At 44.6% G+C, this 13,858-nt stretch overlaps 1 protein-coding gene across 1 annotated transcript; it reads right to left on the bottom strand.

The window, feature by feature from the left end:
* Positions 1 to 10,703: 10,703 nt before the first annotated feature.
* LOC138979155 (uncharacterized) lies at positions 10,704 to 13,829 on the bottom strand. Its single transcript, XM_070351964.1, has one exon. It carries the CDS (start codon positions 13,827 to 13,829, stop codon positions 10,704 to 10,706), a length of 3,126 nt encoding a protein of 1,041 aa, XP_070208065.1.
* Between the last annotated feature and the right edge of the window lie 29 nt (positions 13,830 to 13,858).

Here is a 13,858-nt window from a genome sequence, read left to right as displayed (position 1 = left end):
ACCCTCATCTCGATTCCCAGTCAACGTTAAAACATTTAGTCAAAACTTGACTAAATGTAACAACAGTTGTCACGATTCACGAACCAAAACAAACGCACAGAGGAGTAAGCGAGGCTATTCTAGATTCAGAAAACATAAATAAACAAAGGGGCTGAATCCATTCGAATGTCATTTTATTGCCTCGTCTATCCTTAATTTATTATGATGCTATTTTATTTCATTGTATATTCACTGTGACCCAGGTCAACTTCGATTATGTTTCACACGTATGATTCAGTCCCTTTGTTTATTAACGTTTTCTGAATCCAGAGTAGCCTCCCTTACTCCTCTGTGCGTTTGTTTTGGTTTGTGAATCGTCACAACTGTTGTGCTTCTTTCTGTTCTGTGGTTTTTTCATTTTTTCATTTTCATTTTTCATCAGTTTATTGTCCCATCGCTGGGAAATTCGGGTCGCTTCCTCCCAGTGGAAAGCTAGCAGCAACGGAGTCGCGCTACCCAGGTGTCTGCGTGTTTAGGTGTATTCAGCCACCTGCACTTATGGCAGAATGACCAAGGTCTTTTACGTGCCATTGTGATGACACGGGGGTGGGACATGGCTTCCGTCTCTGGGTCTGCACATAAAGTTGACCCGTGTCCGTCCCGGCCCGAATTCGAACCTGCGACCTCTCGATCACAAGTCCAGTGCTCTACCAACTGAGCTACTGAGCTACCGGTCTGTCCTCTTCTTATAATCCTCTTCGTGTTTGTGTGTTCCCGAGGAGGACCCGAGGGTCGAAACATTTCAAGTCAGTAAACATTCTTGTTTTTCATTAAAAAAAAAAGATGAAAATAAATGAAAAAACGCACTGCCTGACGAGCAAAGAAGGAAACGAACAAAGGAAGGCTGGAAGGAAGGAAGGAAGGAAGGAAGGAAGAAGGAAGGAAGGAAGGAAGGAAGGAAGGCTGGAAGGAAGGAAGGGATGAAGGAAGGAAGGCTGGAAGGAAGGAAGGGATGAAGGAACGAAGGAAGAAAGAAAGGAAGGAAGGATGCCCCAACATGCATAAATGTACGGATTTAAACGACAGAATGTAAAAGGGAACAAGTCTAAATAAACCAATTGCAGAATTAATATTTTACACCCACTACAATTGTCAAGAGGGAATGAAACTGATGAACAGAAATAGAAATCTCCTGCTGCTTGAACATATTTTCAGCATCCAACTCATATGTCTTGATTTGGGGGTGTGGGTCTGTGTGCTCGCAAGAGGAGTGGCAGGTCTTGTGTGTGTGGGGGGAGAGGGAGTTGGGTGTCAGGAAACTGCTATAATTATTCTTCACACACATGTCTCTTGAAACATACTCGCACACACACACACACGCACGCACACACTCACACACACACACACACGCACACACACACACACTAACGCACACACGCACACATACACACATACACACACGCACATACACACACACACACGCACACACACACACACACTCATACGCTCACGCACACGCACACAGACACTTTACACCAAAATAGCTGACCAAATCTAAATCCAAAAGCCTCATCGTGCGTAAATCATGCTGTTCTTGGATAAGTAGCTTCGACAAATCCCACTACTTTCTCGGACACTCCCTGAGTGGTTACCTTTCAAGAAGTCAGTCATTTGCGGTTGCGACTGCTGCACGGTTTTATCCTTTCCCGTTGTTTCCAGAGCTAATTATATATAAGAAGTAAGACAGAAGTGGCAGTCCGCAGTCAGGTTCAACACCATCGCCAATATGTAAGTATCCTATTTTTCAATTTCTTTTGAGGGATTTTAAAAAAACACCTGTCATTTTGGAAGGGTAAATGATTGACTTTGAAGGATGGACGGGAAAGGATGGTCGGTCGTTGGAAGCAAATACGCATATATATGTGTTAGTGATTGAGTGAGTGATTGAGTGTGTAACTGTGTGCGTGGGTGGGTGGGTGGGTAAGTGAGTGAATGAGTGAGTGGGCGGATGGGTGCATGGGTAAGTGAGTAAGTTAATGAGTGAGTGAGTGAGTGAGTGAGTAAGTAAGTAAGTCAGTAAGTCAGTCAGTAAGTAAGTAAGTAAGTCAGTCAGTAAGTAAGTCAGTAAAAAGTAAGTAAGTAAGTATAAGTAAGTAATTTAGTAAGACAGTATGTAAGTAGTAAGTTCGTAAATTTGTAAGTGACTGAATGAATAAGAAGATAGAGATGCCTGAGTAAGCAAATGAATAAAATGTTGAGGAGGAAACAATTTAAAGTAAGTTAGATAATACGATATTATTACTTTCGACAGCACGTACCACACTAACACACCCAGTTTTACGAGAATGAACCTTGCCGAATCAGTTCAAGAAAAAAACTGCCCCTTTAAATACACTGTAACCGAGTGCCGTAACACTACGATCACCTCGGGAGGCGAAGTGCAATCAAACAGGATTGAAAATGTTAGGGCTAATTTCGTAGCCCTACATAAAAAACGCTCGCGCTGGACCCGAGTACTCTTCAGACATTCACACACACACACACACACACACACACTCTCTCTCTCCCTCTCTCTCTCTCTCTCTCACACACACACACACACACACACACACACACACACACACACACACACACACACACACACACTACCACATCTCCATTCTAAAACACGTCACGTTCCAAATCAAAAGACGACATTCTATTTTCTTACGTCACTATTCTTGGTTTACGGTACCATTCGGCGGCTTTGCTACGAGTATGGCATAGTCTTGGTTTGCCGAGACCTTGCACCGTTCTCCGCGAATTCCTCCCACCGCCAAGTCGTTTTTTTGTGGTTTATTTCGCATTTAGGTCCCAGGGTAACATTATGAAGTTTTAATACGATCAATCGGACCTATTATCAAGTTTGTGTATCAACTTTTGAACGAACTGCGCCCAGTAGTTTCCCAGCAATAAGCTGTTAAGTCGAGACACACACACAGACACACAGACAGACAATTAAAGTCTGCTGGACCCTAGTACTAGCGTACTCGGGGAAAAACTGTTATGCAAACCCGAAGGTTTCCATGAACATGCAGACAATCGGAAACCACACATCACAAACAAAATTCCACAATCCACCAGTGTTGACTTAAAGGCCAACAACTCGGGTGCAGAGTCTGCTGTGAAAGGAGCGGTAGCCTCCCCTGTCACAACACGTACACTCCTTACTGTCTACACTCTCCGATCTTACATGGGATAAGGCCATCTCAGTCTCCACTTGAACACATACGAAAGATCAACAAACAGGGTGGTTGCAGTGCAAAGTGGAATTTTAAACAAAATTGTATTCATCGATTTCTTAACAGTTACAAGCGTCCATCTGCAAAATTCAATCGTCAAACATATACACTGAGCACAAAAAGTTAAGGATATTTTTTCAGTGGTATACCCCATACCCAAATATTGCTCAGATTCCAAAAACACACTTTTGAGCAGAAGAAAGACTGATCTTCAAATACACGTATATTTCTGACCAAAAAACTGCTGTTTAACATCTGGGGTATACCACTAAAAAAAATATCCTTAACTTGTTGTGCTCAGTGTACATTCTGCGGCAGTAGACTATACCGACACACTGTATAAACACGGATCATTTCCACAGCTATGTCTTATCTGTCTGCTTTAGCATAGTGACCCGAACACACGTTTTTATGAAACATAACTTTCTGATGCGTCCAGTGTCCACTTCCCAACAAAATATACATGAAGAGACATGTACACGATCCACTAAAATGCGTGAACTGCAGGCACCCTTTACCCTCTTTTGGTACATTTCACTTTTTTTTTTTAACATTAAATTTAGTCAAGTTTTGAATAAATGTTTTAACATAGAGGGGGAATCAAAACGAGGGTCGTGGTGTCTGCGTGTCTGTGTGTGTGTGTGTTTGTGTGTATGTGTAGAGCGATTCAGAGAAAACTACTGGACCGATCTTCATAAAACTTTACATGAGAGTTCCTGAGTATGATATCCCCGGACGTATTTTCTATATGTGCCTTCGAGCGACGAAGTTCGTGATGATGTTCTAAGTTCAGCTTCAAAGTTTTCCAAAACGAGCTTAACTGGATGCAATTCTCTAACGAAGTCCTTCCAGTGAAAACTACTTGACTCCACATCTGAGATGTGGGCAGGCGTAAGGCGTCCGCCCCGTGATCGGGAGGTCGTGGATTCGAACCCCGGCCAGGTCATACCCAAGACTTTAAAATTGGCAATCTAGTGGCTGCTCCGCCTGGCGTCTGGCATTATGGGGTTAGTGCTAGGACTGGTTGGTCCGGTGTCAGAATAATGTGACTGGGTGAGACATGAAGCCTTTGCTGCGACTTCTGTCTTGTGTGTGGCGCACGTTAAATGTCAAAGCAGCACCGCCCTGATATGGCCCTTCGTGGTCGGCTGGGCGTTAAGCAAACAAACAAACAAACAAACGAGGTAGTGAGCCGAATGATCTACACGGACAAGACTGTGACTTTAAGCCAGGCACCTTTCTTCTCATTTTGCTAACACTGATAGCAACTCGTCTTCGTGACTAACTCTATTACCGTCTGCCTCTTCAGGGCATTTTTCTTTTGATGTGTGCCTCCTGGCGACAACGATTGTGATGGTGTTCTATAATAAGTCACAAAGCCTTCCAAATAAGTAAATAACTTCACTGTGCTCCATTCAGGTATCTCTCTTTTCATTTAGCAGTACTTCGAACAACTTCTTGGTTCAAAAATACCTTACTGTCTTTCGGTACATCACACTTTTTTCTCTCTCTAATATTTGCCTCCTAGCGACTCAACTCCCCAAAAACACAAATCAAGCAATACAGCCTTCTAAAATAATGAACACGGAGTCTTTGATACATTCTTCTCTCTCTGATATTACTGCGAATACATTTTTTTTCGATCCAAACTGACGCTGCAAAGTGAAGCTTGAAAAGGCTGACAACAAAAAGGCTGCCAACACGCTATTAACTTGATTACCTTCACAATAGCATCACGGCTGGTCGCACTAACACACGTGCGTCATACCACAATTGTGACCCTCCACCACGAAATGAGTCGCATGTCACCTCGCGCGGTTCTGCGCTAGGCTCAATATAAGTCCGGGGAGTGTCTTGTAAAAGAGTGAGGGTCACCCTGGTCACAGGCTTATAACTCAAAGTTTTTGCCCTTTTCTAAAACGGTTTTCACCACTGGATAGAGCAGAAAAAACTCTTTATGGAAATGTAAAAATATGAAAATCATGCAAAGGTGACATGCGACTCATTCCGTGGTGGAGGGTCACAATTGCAAGATAATCATGCACTTGTTTAATACTCCGTTTCTCTTCTCCAACAAACACTTCACCTTTCAATCTTGACTGCCCTTCTCCTGACCGAAAACTTCTTTGAACTGATAATCGGTCGTCAACAACCGGCGCAGTGGCCTAGTGGTAAGACGCCGGCCTCCCACGCGGAAGGTCGTAAGTTCGAATCCCTGCCGCTGCCGCCTGGTGGGTTAAGAGTGGAGATTTGTCCGATCTCCCAGATCAACTTATGTGCAGACCTGCCAGTGCCTAATCCCCCTTCGTGTGTACACGCAAGCACAAGACCAAGTGCGCACGGAAAAGTTAATTCTAAAAACCGCCCCCAAGACGTGCGAACTTGACCCGATTCCAACCAAACTACTTATTCAAAACATCGACATCCTCCTCCCTACCATCACTAACATAGTGAACGAATCACTCTCTTCTGGCGTTGTCCCCACGGAATTCAAAACCGCTTTAGTAAAGCCACTGCTGAAGAAAGCTTCTCTCAATTCCAACGAGTTGAAAAACTATAGACCCGTCTCAAACCTTCCTTTTCTATCGAAAATTCTCGAAAAACTTGTTCTCCGACAGCTTGCCTCACATCTCTCATCCCACAACCTTCTTAGTGCCCACCAGTCAGCCTATCGACCACGGCACAGCACGGAAACGGCTCTTCTTCGTATTTTGAATGACCTTCTGACCGCTCTAGACCAGGACAAAACATCCGTCCTCTTGCTTTTAGATCTGTCTGCGGATTTTGATACGATAGACCATGACATTCTTCTTTATCGTCTAGAGCACTACTTTGGCATTAGCGAGATGGCTCTCTCTTGGATTCAAAATTATCTCTCAGACAGGAAACAGTTTGTTCTGATCGATGGCCAACAATCTGCTTGTGTTTGGTGTTCCTCAAGGTTCTGTGTTAGGCCCGGTGCTGTTCATTATGTACACAGCACCGCTGACAACTCTCATAGAGAATCATTGTGTGCTACACGAAATCTTCGCAGATGATACGCAGATCAATCATTCCGCATCACATGACAAGTACCCAGATTTGGTTCTGTCGCTACAGGAGTGTGTGAGAGATGTCGGGGCATGGATGGAAGAGAACAAACTCAAACTAAATGACGACAAAACTGAAGCCATGCGTTTTTCATACTCCACCCCTACCCATGCTAAGTCTATTTCAAAACTCCCACAGGCCATCTCTTTGAACAATATTGACATCAAGTTCTCGGATACATCCCGTGATCTCGGAGTCTTTTTTGACAAAGATCTTAGCATGAAACAGCATGTAGTCCAAACATGTAAAGCAGCGCGAATGGAGATCCGGCGTATAGGTTCCATTCGACAGTACCTTACCGAAGACGCAACCAAAAGACTAGTCTGTTCCGGCATACTCTCTAGATTAGACTACTGTAATTCACTGCTCGCTGAATGTCCCAAATCTGTCACCAAGCCCCTGCAACTAGTCCAGAACGCTGCCGCGAGACTCGTGTTTCGAACACCTATGAAACAAAGCGTCACGCCTCTACTCAAACAGCTACATTGGCTACATTGGCTTCCAGTCGAACAAAGAATTAAATACAAGATCTGCTGCATATTCTATCAAATTGCCGCGGGCACGGCTCCACAGTACCTGTCCGATCTCGTGCAGAAAAACAATCCTGAAAGGGTTGTCCGCTCTGCCTCCCAAAATAAATTTGTCAAAGCTCCTAAGTATCAGAGGGACGATCATGGTGGCCGCTGTCTTTCAGTCGCAGCTGATCATATCTGGAACAAACTCCCTTTGTCTCTACGTCTCAGTCCATCTCTGCCTTCTTTCAAAGCAAATCTCAAGACTCACCTCTTCAGAGAAGCATTCTAGAAGGTTAATGTTGATGATGTAGTTGTCGCGACCCTGTGAATGTGCACTTTCGGATGAACAATGTTTACTGTGTGTGTGTGTGTGTGTGTGTGTGTGTGTGTGTGTGTGTGTGTGTGTGTGTGTGTGGGCATGTGTGGGTGGGTGGGTGTGTGTGTGTGTGTTTGTGTGTGCATTATAATTGTTGTGTATACTGAGAGTTCGTTCCTGTAAGAGCCTCTGGATTTTTGTAACATTTATGTTTTGTTTTTGGTTTTGTTGTAAAGTGTTTATGATTGTGTTCTATTCCGTCAATGGCGTCATTCTGGTAATGATGTTGTCATTGCTTTTGTAAAGCGCTTTGTGTGTTCGAAAGCGCTATAGAAATCACCATTATTATTATTATTATTAAAAGATCCTATAATCCATGTCAGAGTTCGGTGTGTTATAGAAACACGAAAATACCAAGCATGCATTCTCCGAAAGTGGCGTATGGCTGCCTAAATGGCGGGGTAAAAACGGTCATACACGTAAAAATCCCCTCGTGCAAAAACACGAGTGAACGTGGGAGTTTCAGCCCATGACCGCAGAAGAAGAAGAAGAAGTCGTCAACAACGAAACAACCCCAGATAGAAATTCTATTCGCCTGAAAGCAACATATAAATGAACAACGCCGAACACCGAAGTGCTAAAAGGCACAAACACATGCACACACACACCCACACTCATACAACCACAGACACACAGTCACAGAAAAAGAAACTCACACACACACACACGCACACACACACACACCCACACACACACACACACTGGCACACACACACACACACGCACGCACACCCACACACCCACACACCACAGAAAGCCACACAACATCAAGCACTTGAAAGCAAGGAATACGTTCCGTCACTTTAACTGGTAATCAGCATCAAATGCCAGTAATTGATAGTTCTTTAATAGCTGGTTGTGGCGCCCTCCTGCTAACAGAAATGGCAGGCATGCTTGTTGCAGAAGAACACCCTGATGAATCGGCTGCAGGCAGATTCTGAAGAGACCTACCTTCTCGGGTGAAGGACAGTACTATACAAATTAATGTTACCATGGATAAGAGTATCTATCCCTCAACCTGGGCACTTGGCAACGATCGACAGGCTGCTTTCTGTGGCGAGTGGGATTTGTTTTTGTAATTCGTTGTGCATCGTGACACGAGTGTCAGTTACAAAATGTATTTTAAAAATAAACAGTAAACGATTACCTTCTGCCTGGAAAGCAACGTAGCTGTGGATGTTTGGAGTCTTCCAGTGGCTTGACGCGCCTACCCTCTTTCTTCTTCTTCTTCTTCTTCTTCTTCTTCTTCTTCTTCTTCTTCTTCTTCTTCTTCTTCTTCTTCCTCTCCTTCTTCTTCGTTCAGGGGCTGAAACTCCCACGTACACTCGCGTTTTTGTTTGTTTTTGCACGAGTGGGGCTTTACGTGTATGACCGCATTACCCCGCCATTTAGGCAGCTATATGCCGAATTCGGAATATGCATGATGGGTATTGTGTTTCTGTAACCCACCGAACTCTGACATGGATTAGAGGATCTTTTCCGTGCGAAATTGGTCTTGTGCTTGCGTGTACCCAAAGCGCCCGTCGCGCTTACCCTAAAAAACGCCTGAGTGGATCCATGCCTATAATATATATGATTATTTGCACGCAGAGGACTGAGGAGTTTTCCCTCCATAAGCTGCTGTTATAATATACCTTCACAAATTTGCTCTGTGAATCGTTGAACCATTTGAATTAATGGAAAATAGTGAATTTTCGTCGTTCATAATATTTAATGTCAATGTGTTTGGATTGTAATGTGCCTGTGGGCGGGGATGTAGCTCAGTCGGTAGCGCGCTGGATTTGTATCCAGTTGGCCGCTGTCAGTGTGAGTTCGTCCCCACGTTCGGCGAGAGATTTATTTCTCAGAGTCAACTTTGTGTGCAGACTCTCCTCGGTGTCCGAACACCCCCCGTGTGTACACGCAAGCACAAGACCAAATGCGCACGAAAAAGATCCTGTAATCCATGTCAGAGTTCGGTGAGTTATAGAAACACGAAAATACCCAGCATGCTTCCTCCGAAAACGGCGCATGGCTGCCTAAATGGCGGGGTAAAAAACGGTCATACACGTACAATTCCACTCGTGCACAATACACACGTGCACGTGGGAGTTTCAGCCCACGAACGCAGAAGAAGAAGAAGAAGTAATGTGCCTCTAAGAGCCGGATTTTCGATGCGTAGGTCAGTTTTATTTTCATTTCTGAGCATGAGAATTGTCCAACAAAATTATTATACAAACACATTTTTGACAAAGCGCACGCGCAGTAAACACAGTTTTGACATCATGCCACCATCCCATATTCCATTTTGTGTGGGTAAAACGACATTCAAACTATTAGATGGTTATCATGTGACGTCTGCTTCTCGTTCTAGGGCTGATCAGTGTTTAACAGAGACAAGTGCAAAGAAGTAATAAGAAATTTAATAATTCTGTACTTTCAAAAACATGCACGTGATCATTCTTGCAGACATCAATCCCTTTCTCTTAGAACCTTCAAATGAAAGTTTTATAGATTATGATTTCTCTGGTGTGATTTCACACACACGTAACAACATTGTCTTTCTTCTTCTTGTTGCGTCGACGTTTAGCATCGAAGAGCGGAACGTACTTCTTCTCGTTGAAAATGTATTTCGGTTTACACAAATGAAGACGTGATGGTGTGTTAATGTTCACAAAATATAAAGCAGTCTACTCATCATGATAAACTCGATCTGGGTGACACTTGGGGACGTTGGTGGTTCCTTCCGTGGTTACCGCTGACGTTGCCCTTCCCACAGTGTTCACACGACATCATTTACACAAGCATTGTACACCCCTGTACACTTGCACCTTCTGCAACACACACGTGCAATATCTGTTATTATCAAGTATGATTTCCATCGATATCATTCAATTTGTTTCTCTAAAACAAACACAGAAACAAGAGTTCACAGACTGACACAAACACATGGAAAATGAACAATACCTGTGTTTTCCTGTGAATCAATAATGTTAAAATGCATTAGCGTGTTTTACCTTCGGTTAGTGGACCTTTGGAGATCGCAAAAATGTGGAAATCCGTCCACGGAAGGTGAAACATATGCTAGTGCAATCTACGTGGCTTCGTTGATTGCTGCCATTTTGTAGTCAATGAAACGGTCAGAGCATTGCATCCTAGCAACCTCAACTGAATATATGTACAGTTCATATTCACGAATTAATACCAATGCACGCTGTTTCCTTTTGTTCTCTTCGTTTAAATTTCTTTCCATGAAGATAAACAAATTCTTGCCTTGTACGCTGCACTAGTTTTGGACTAATGGCGCGAGCGTTGACGTCATATGTATACAGTGTCGTCATGACGTAGTCTCGGTCATTTAACCTCGTTTTGTGTACGCAACTAGTGAAGTCTCGATTAATATGAGAGAGGGAGTCGATACACGAATTCCATTCGTCACATAACCCCATGGATCAAGATAATTATCCTATCCCAAGTAGATAATTATTCATCGTACGACGCTCTGCTCATATAATCTGCACCGTGGTTGTCCTTCCCGGGGATAACACGTACGGTGAACTCGTATGGCTGCAGTTGGAGGGCCCATCTCATCAGACGAGGGTTGTTCGGTTGTCGTTGGAGATGTTTTAGTGGGCGATGGTCTGTCTCAATGGTGAAGTGTTTCCCGTACAGATACCGTTCGAACTTTCCCACTCCCCAAACTGTAGCTAGGCATTCTTTTTCTACGGTGGCGTACCTACTTTCTGCTCCGTTGAACTTCTTGCTTTGGTACGCGACAGGTCGTAGCGTCTCTTCGTGCTCTTGCATGAGAACAGCACCCATTCCTTTGTCGGAGGCGTCCGTCCTTAACACGAAAGGTTTGCTGTGGTCTGGCATACACAGCACAGGTTTCTGTGAGATTTTCTCTTTGAGTGTCTCAAAACTCCTTCTCGCTTCGTCGTTCCAGACAAGCTTGTCTGGGTTAAACTTCTTTGTCAGGTCGGTTAACGGAACAGCTATGTTCGCGTATGACTCGATGTAGGATCTGTAGAAGTTGCAGAGTCCTAGGAACGACCGTAGTTCCTTCTTCGTGGTGGGTGGGAGAGCGTCTTGAATCTTCTTGATCTTGTCGCTTTCTGGCCACCTTTTTCCACCTCCCACTTCGTGTCCGAGGTACGGCAACTCTGTGTAGCCTATGTAGCATTTGGAGGGTTTTGCTGCCAAATTGGCTTCTTGTAGCCTCTGTAGTACTGCCTTCAGAGCTGACATGTGCTCTTCCCAGGTTTCAGTTGCTATAAGCACGTCGTCCATGAAGTGGTGGACGTCTTTTCTTCTGATTGGATTGAGTAGCTTCCTCATCATGCGGTTAAACACCCCTGTCGCTGTTTTCAATCCAAATGGCATGTTGGCCCAACGAAATTGGCCCGCTGAAGTTGTGAATGCCGTCTTGTCTCTATCCTCCTCCTCTATTGGGATCGCCCAATATCCTTTCGTCAAGTCTAGCTTTGAAAAGTATTTCGCTTTTCCTAAACTTTGAAACAGATGGTCGACATCGGTGATGGGTTCAGCGTCGAACACTACCACGTTGTTCAGAGCTCTCAGATCAGAACAGAAACGGTACTTTCCGTCTTTCTTCTTTATCAGGACGATGGGAGAGTTGTATGGAGAGTTTGCAGGTTCGATGACATGCAACTTCAGCATTTCTTCAATTTCCTTTTCGACAGTTTCTACCATGGCGTGAGGTATGGGTCTGGGTTTCACAAAGACTGGTTTCTTCTCTGTCACTTCAATGGAACATTTTTCCAGGTTCGTCGTCTTTGGAACATCTGTTAGGAACTCTTCAAATTCTTCACAGATCATCTTCGCCTCCTTGACCTTTGCCTCGTCCAATTTCTCGTCGAAATGGATGTTCTTCACATTTTCGGTTCTTTGAGTTTCTAGGAGGGGTAACATCTTCTGAGTGTCATACTTGAAAATGTCATCGTCCATCGTGTTGTCCTCTTCCATGACAACAGCCACGACCTCTTCTCCTCCGTCTTCTTCATCACTTTCTTCTTCGTTTGAAGCAGGAACACTCGCTTGGGCAGATGAACTGGGATTGGGAGTGGCGGAACTCAATTCCCGTTCTTGGTACTCCTTGATGAGGTTGATGTGGTAGATCCGTGTTCTTCTGCCAACTTGGATCTTGTAGTCGAATTCATTCAACTTTTCCACAACCTTGTAGGGACCTGACCATGTAAGTTCCAGCTTGTTGTTCTTCACAGGGCGTAGAAGTAGAACCCGTTTTCCGACTTCTAGCGTCCTTGGTTTTGTTTTCTTGTTGAAGAAATGGGCTTGCTTGCTGGCCGCTTTCTTCAGGTTCTCACGTGCCACGTTGCACGTTTCTTCTATTCTGTTCCTGAGGTTGACTACATATTCCGCTGTAGTCTTCTGCTCCCCTGAGATTTCTTCTTCGGTCCATGTTTGGCGCAGCACTTGCATGGGTCCTTTGACAGATCTCCCATACAGCAGCTCAAACGGCGAAAATCCCATGCTTTCTTGTGGGGCTTCTCTGTATGCGAACAGGAGGGCGGGGATAAACGTGTCCCATTCCCTCGGTTGATCGATCGCTAACTTTTTCAGCATGCTCTTCAGTGTGGAGTTGAACCTTTCGACCAAACCATTCGCTTGAGGGTGAAACGGTGCAGTCATATGGTGTTTGATGCTGAGAAAGTCGTTCACTTCTTTCATCAGGTGGCTGGTGAACTGTGTGCCTTGGTCCGTTATCACTTCATCTGGGATTCCCAATCTAGTCCACATCTCCCAGAGAGCTTCAGCTACGGTGTCTGCTTGGATGTTTTTCAGGGCTACGGCTTCGGGGTATCGGGTAGCGTAGTCAACAGATACCAAGATGTATTGTTTCTTGCTCTCCGACATAGGTTTGACCGGGCCGATGATATCCACCGCAACTCTCTTGAAAACTGAACTGATGGGTGGCATCCTTCCCAGAGGGACTTTCTTTGTCTGACTTTTCGGCGCAGTTCTTTGGCATGTGTCACAGGACAAGCAATACCTACGAATGTCTCCTGCACACCCTGGCCACCAGAATTCTGCTCTAATTCTGTCAGATGTTTTTCTTTGACCTAAGTGTCCTGCCATGGGGTGATCGTGACCAAATGAAAGAACTTTGTTCCTGAGTTTCTTCGGAACGATTACTAGTGAACGGTCGTTTCCGTGGCGATCTTTCGTTGTTCTATACAGGATTTCTTTCTTGTATGAATACCGTATCCCATTGATCCCTTCTGGAGAGTTGGCAAATTGCCTGATGGTCTTCAACGAAGGGTCACTTGCCTGTTCTCTCTTCAGATCAGCTGGCGAATACAGTCTTTCTTCTTCCTTGACTCCCTGTTTGTGGCTGCAGCTTGGTTTCTGGGCGTCCTCTGTCGCTTGTGCTCTCGTGGTAACAGCAGCTGCTGTCCCAGGGTACCATGCTGGGTCTCGAACAGGATATGTGGGAGTCAATTTCTTCTCTTTACCTAGTCCATACCATTTACCTATGAGGACAGGGTAAATTGGGTCGTCCATCACCGTTACTTCTGTCTCGGAGTCAAAGTAGGGTGAATCGATGTGCACCACGGCGGTGTGGTACATCTTCTTGGAGTCTTTCTCTGCCAGAGTAG

Source organism: Littorina saxatilis, linkage group LG10 (assembly GCF_037325665.1).
Source record: "Littorina saxatilis isolate snail1 linkage group LG10, US_GU_Lsax_2.0, whole genome shotgun sequence".
Lineage (NCBI taxonomy): Eukaryota > Metazoa > Mollusca > Gastropoda > Littorinimorpha > Littorinidae > Littorina > Littorina saxatilis.
Note: the sequence above shows the minus strand (reverse complement) of the source record. Positions and strands in the feature narration are given on the sequence as shown.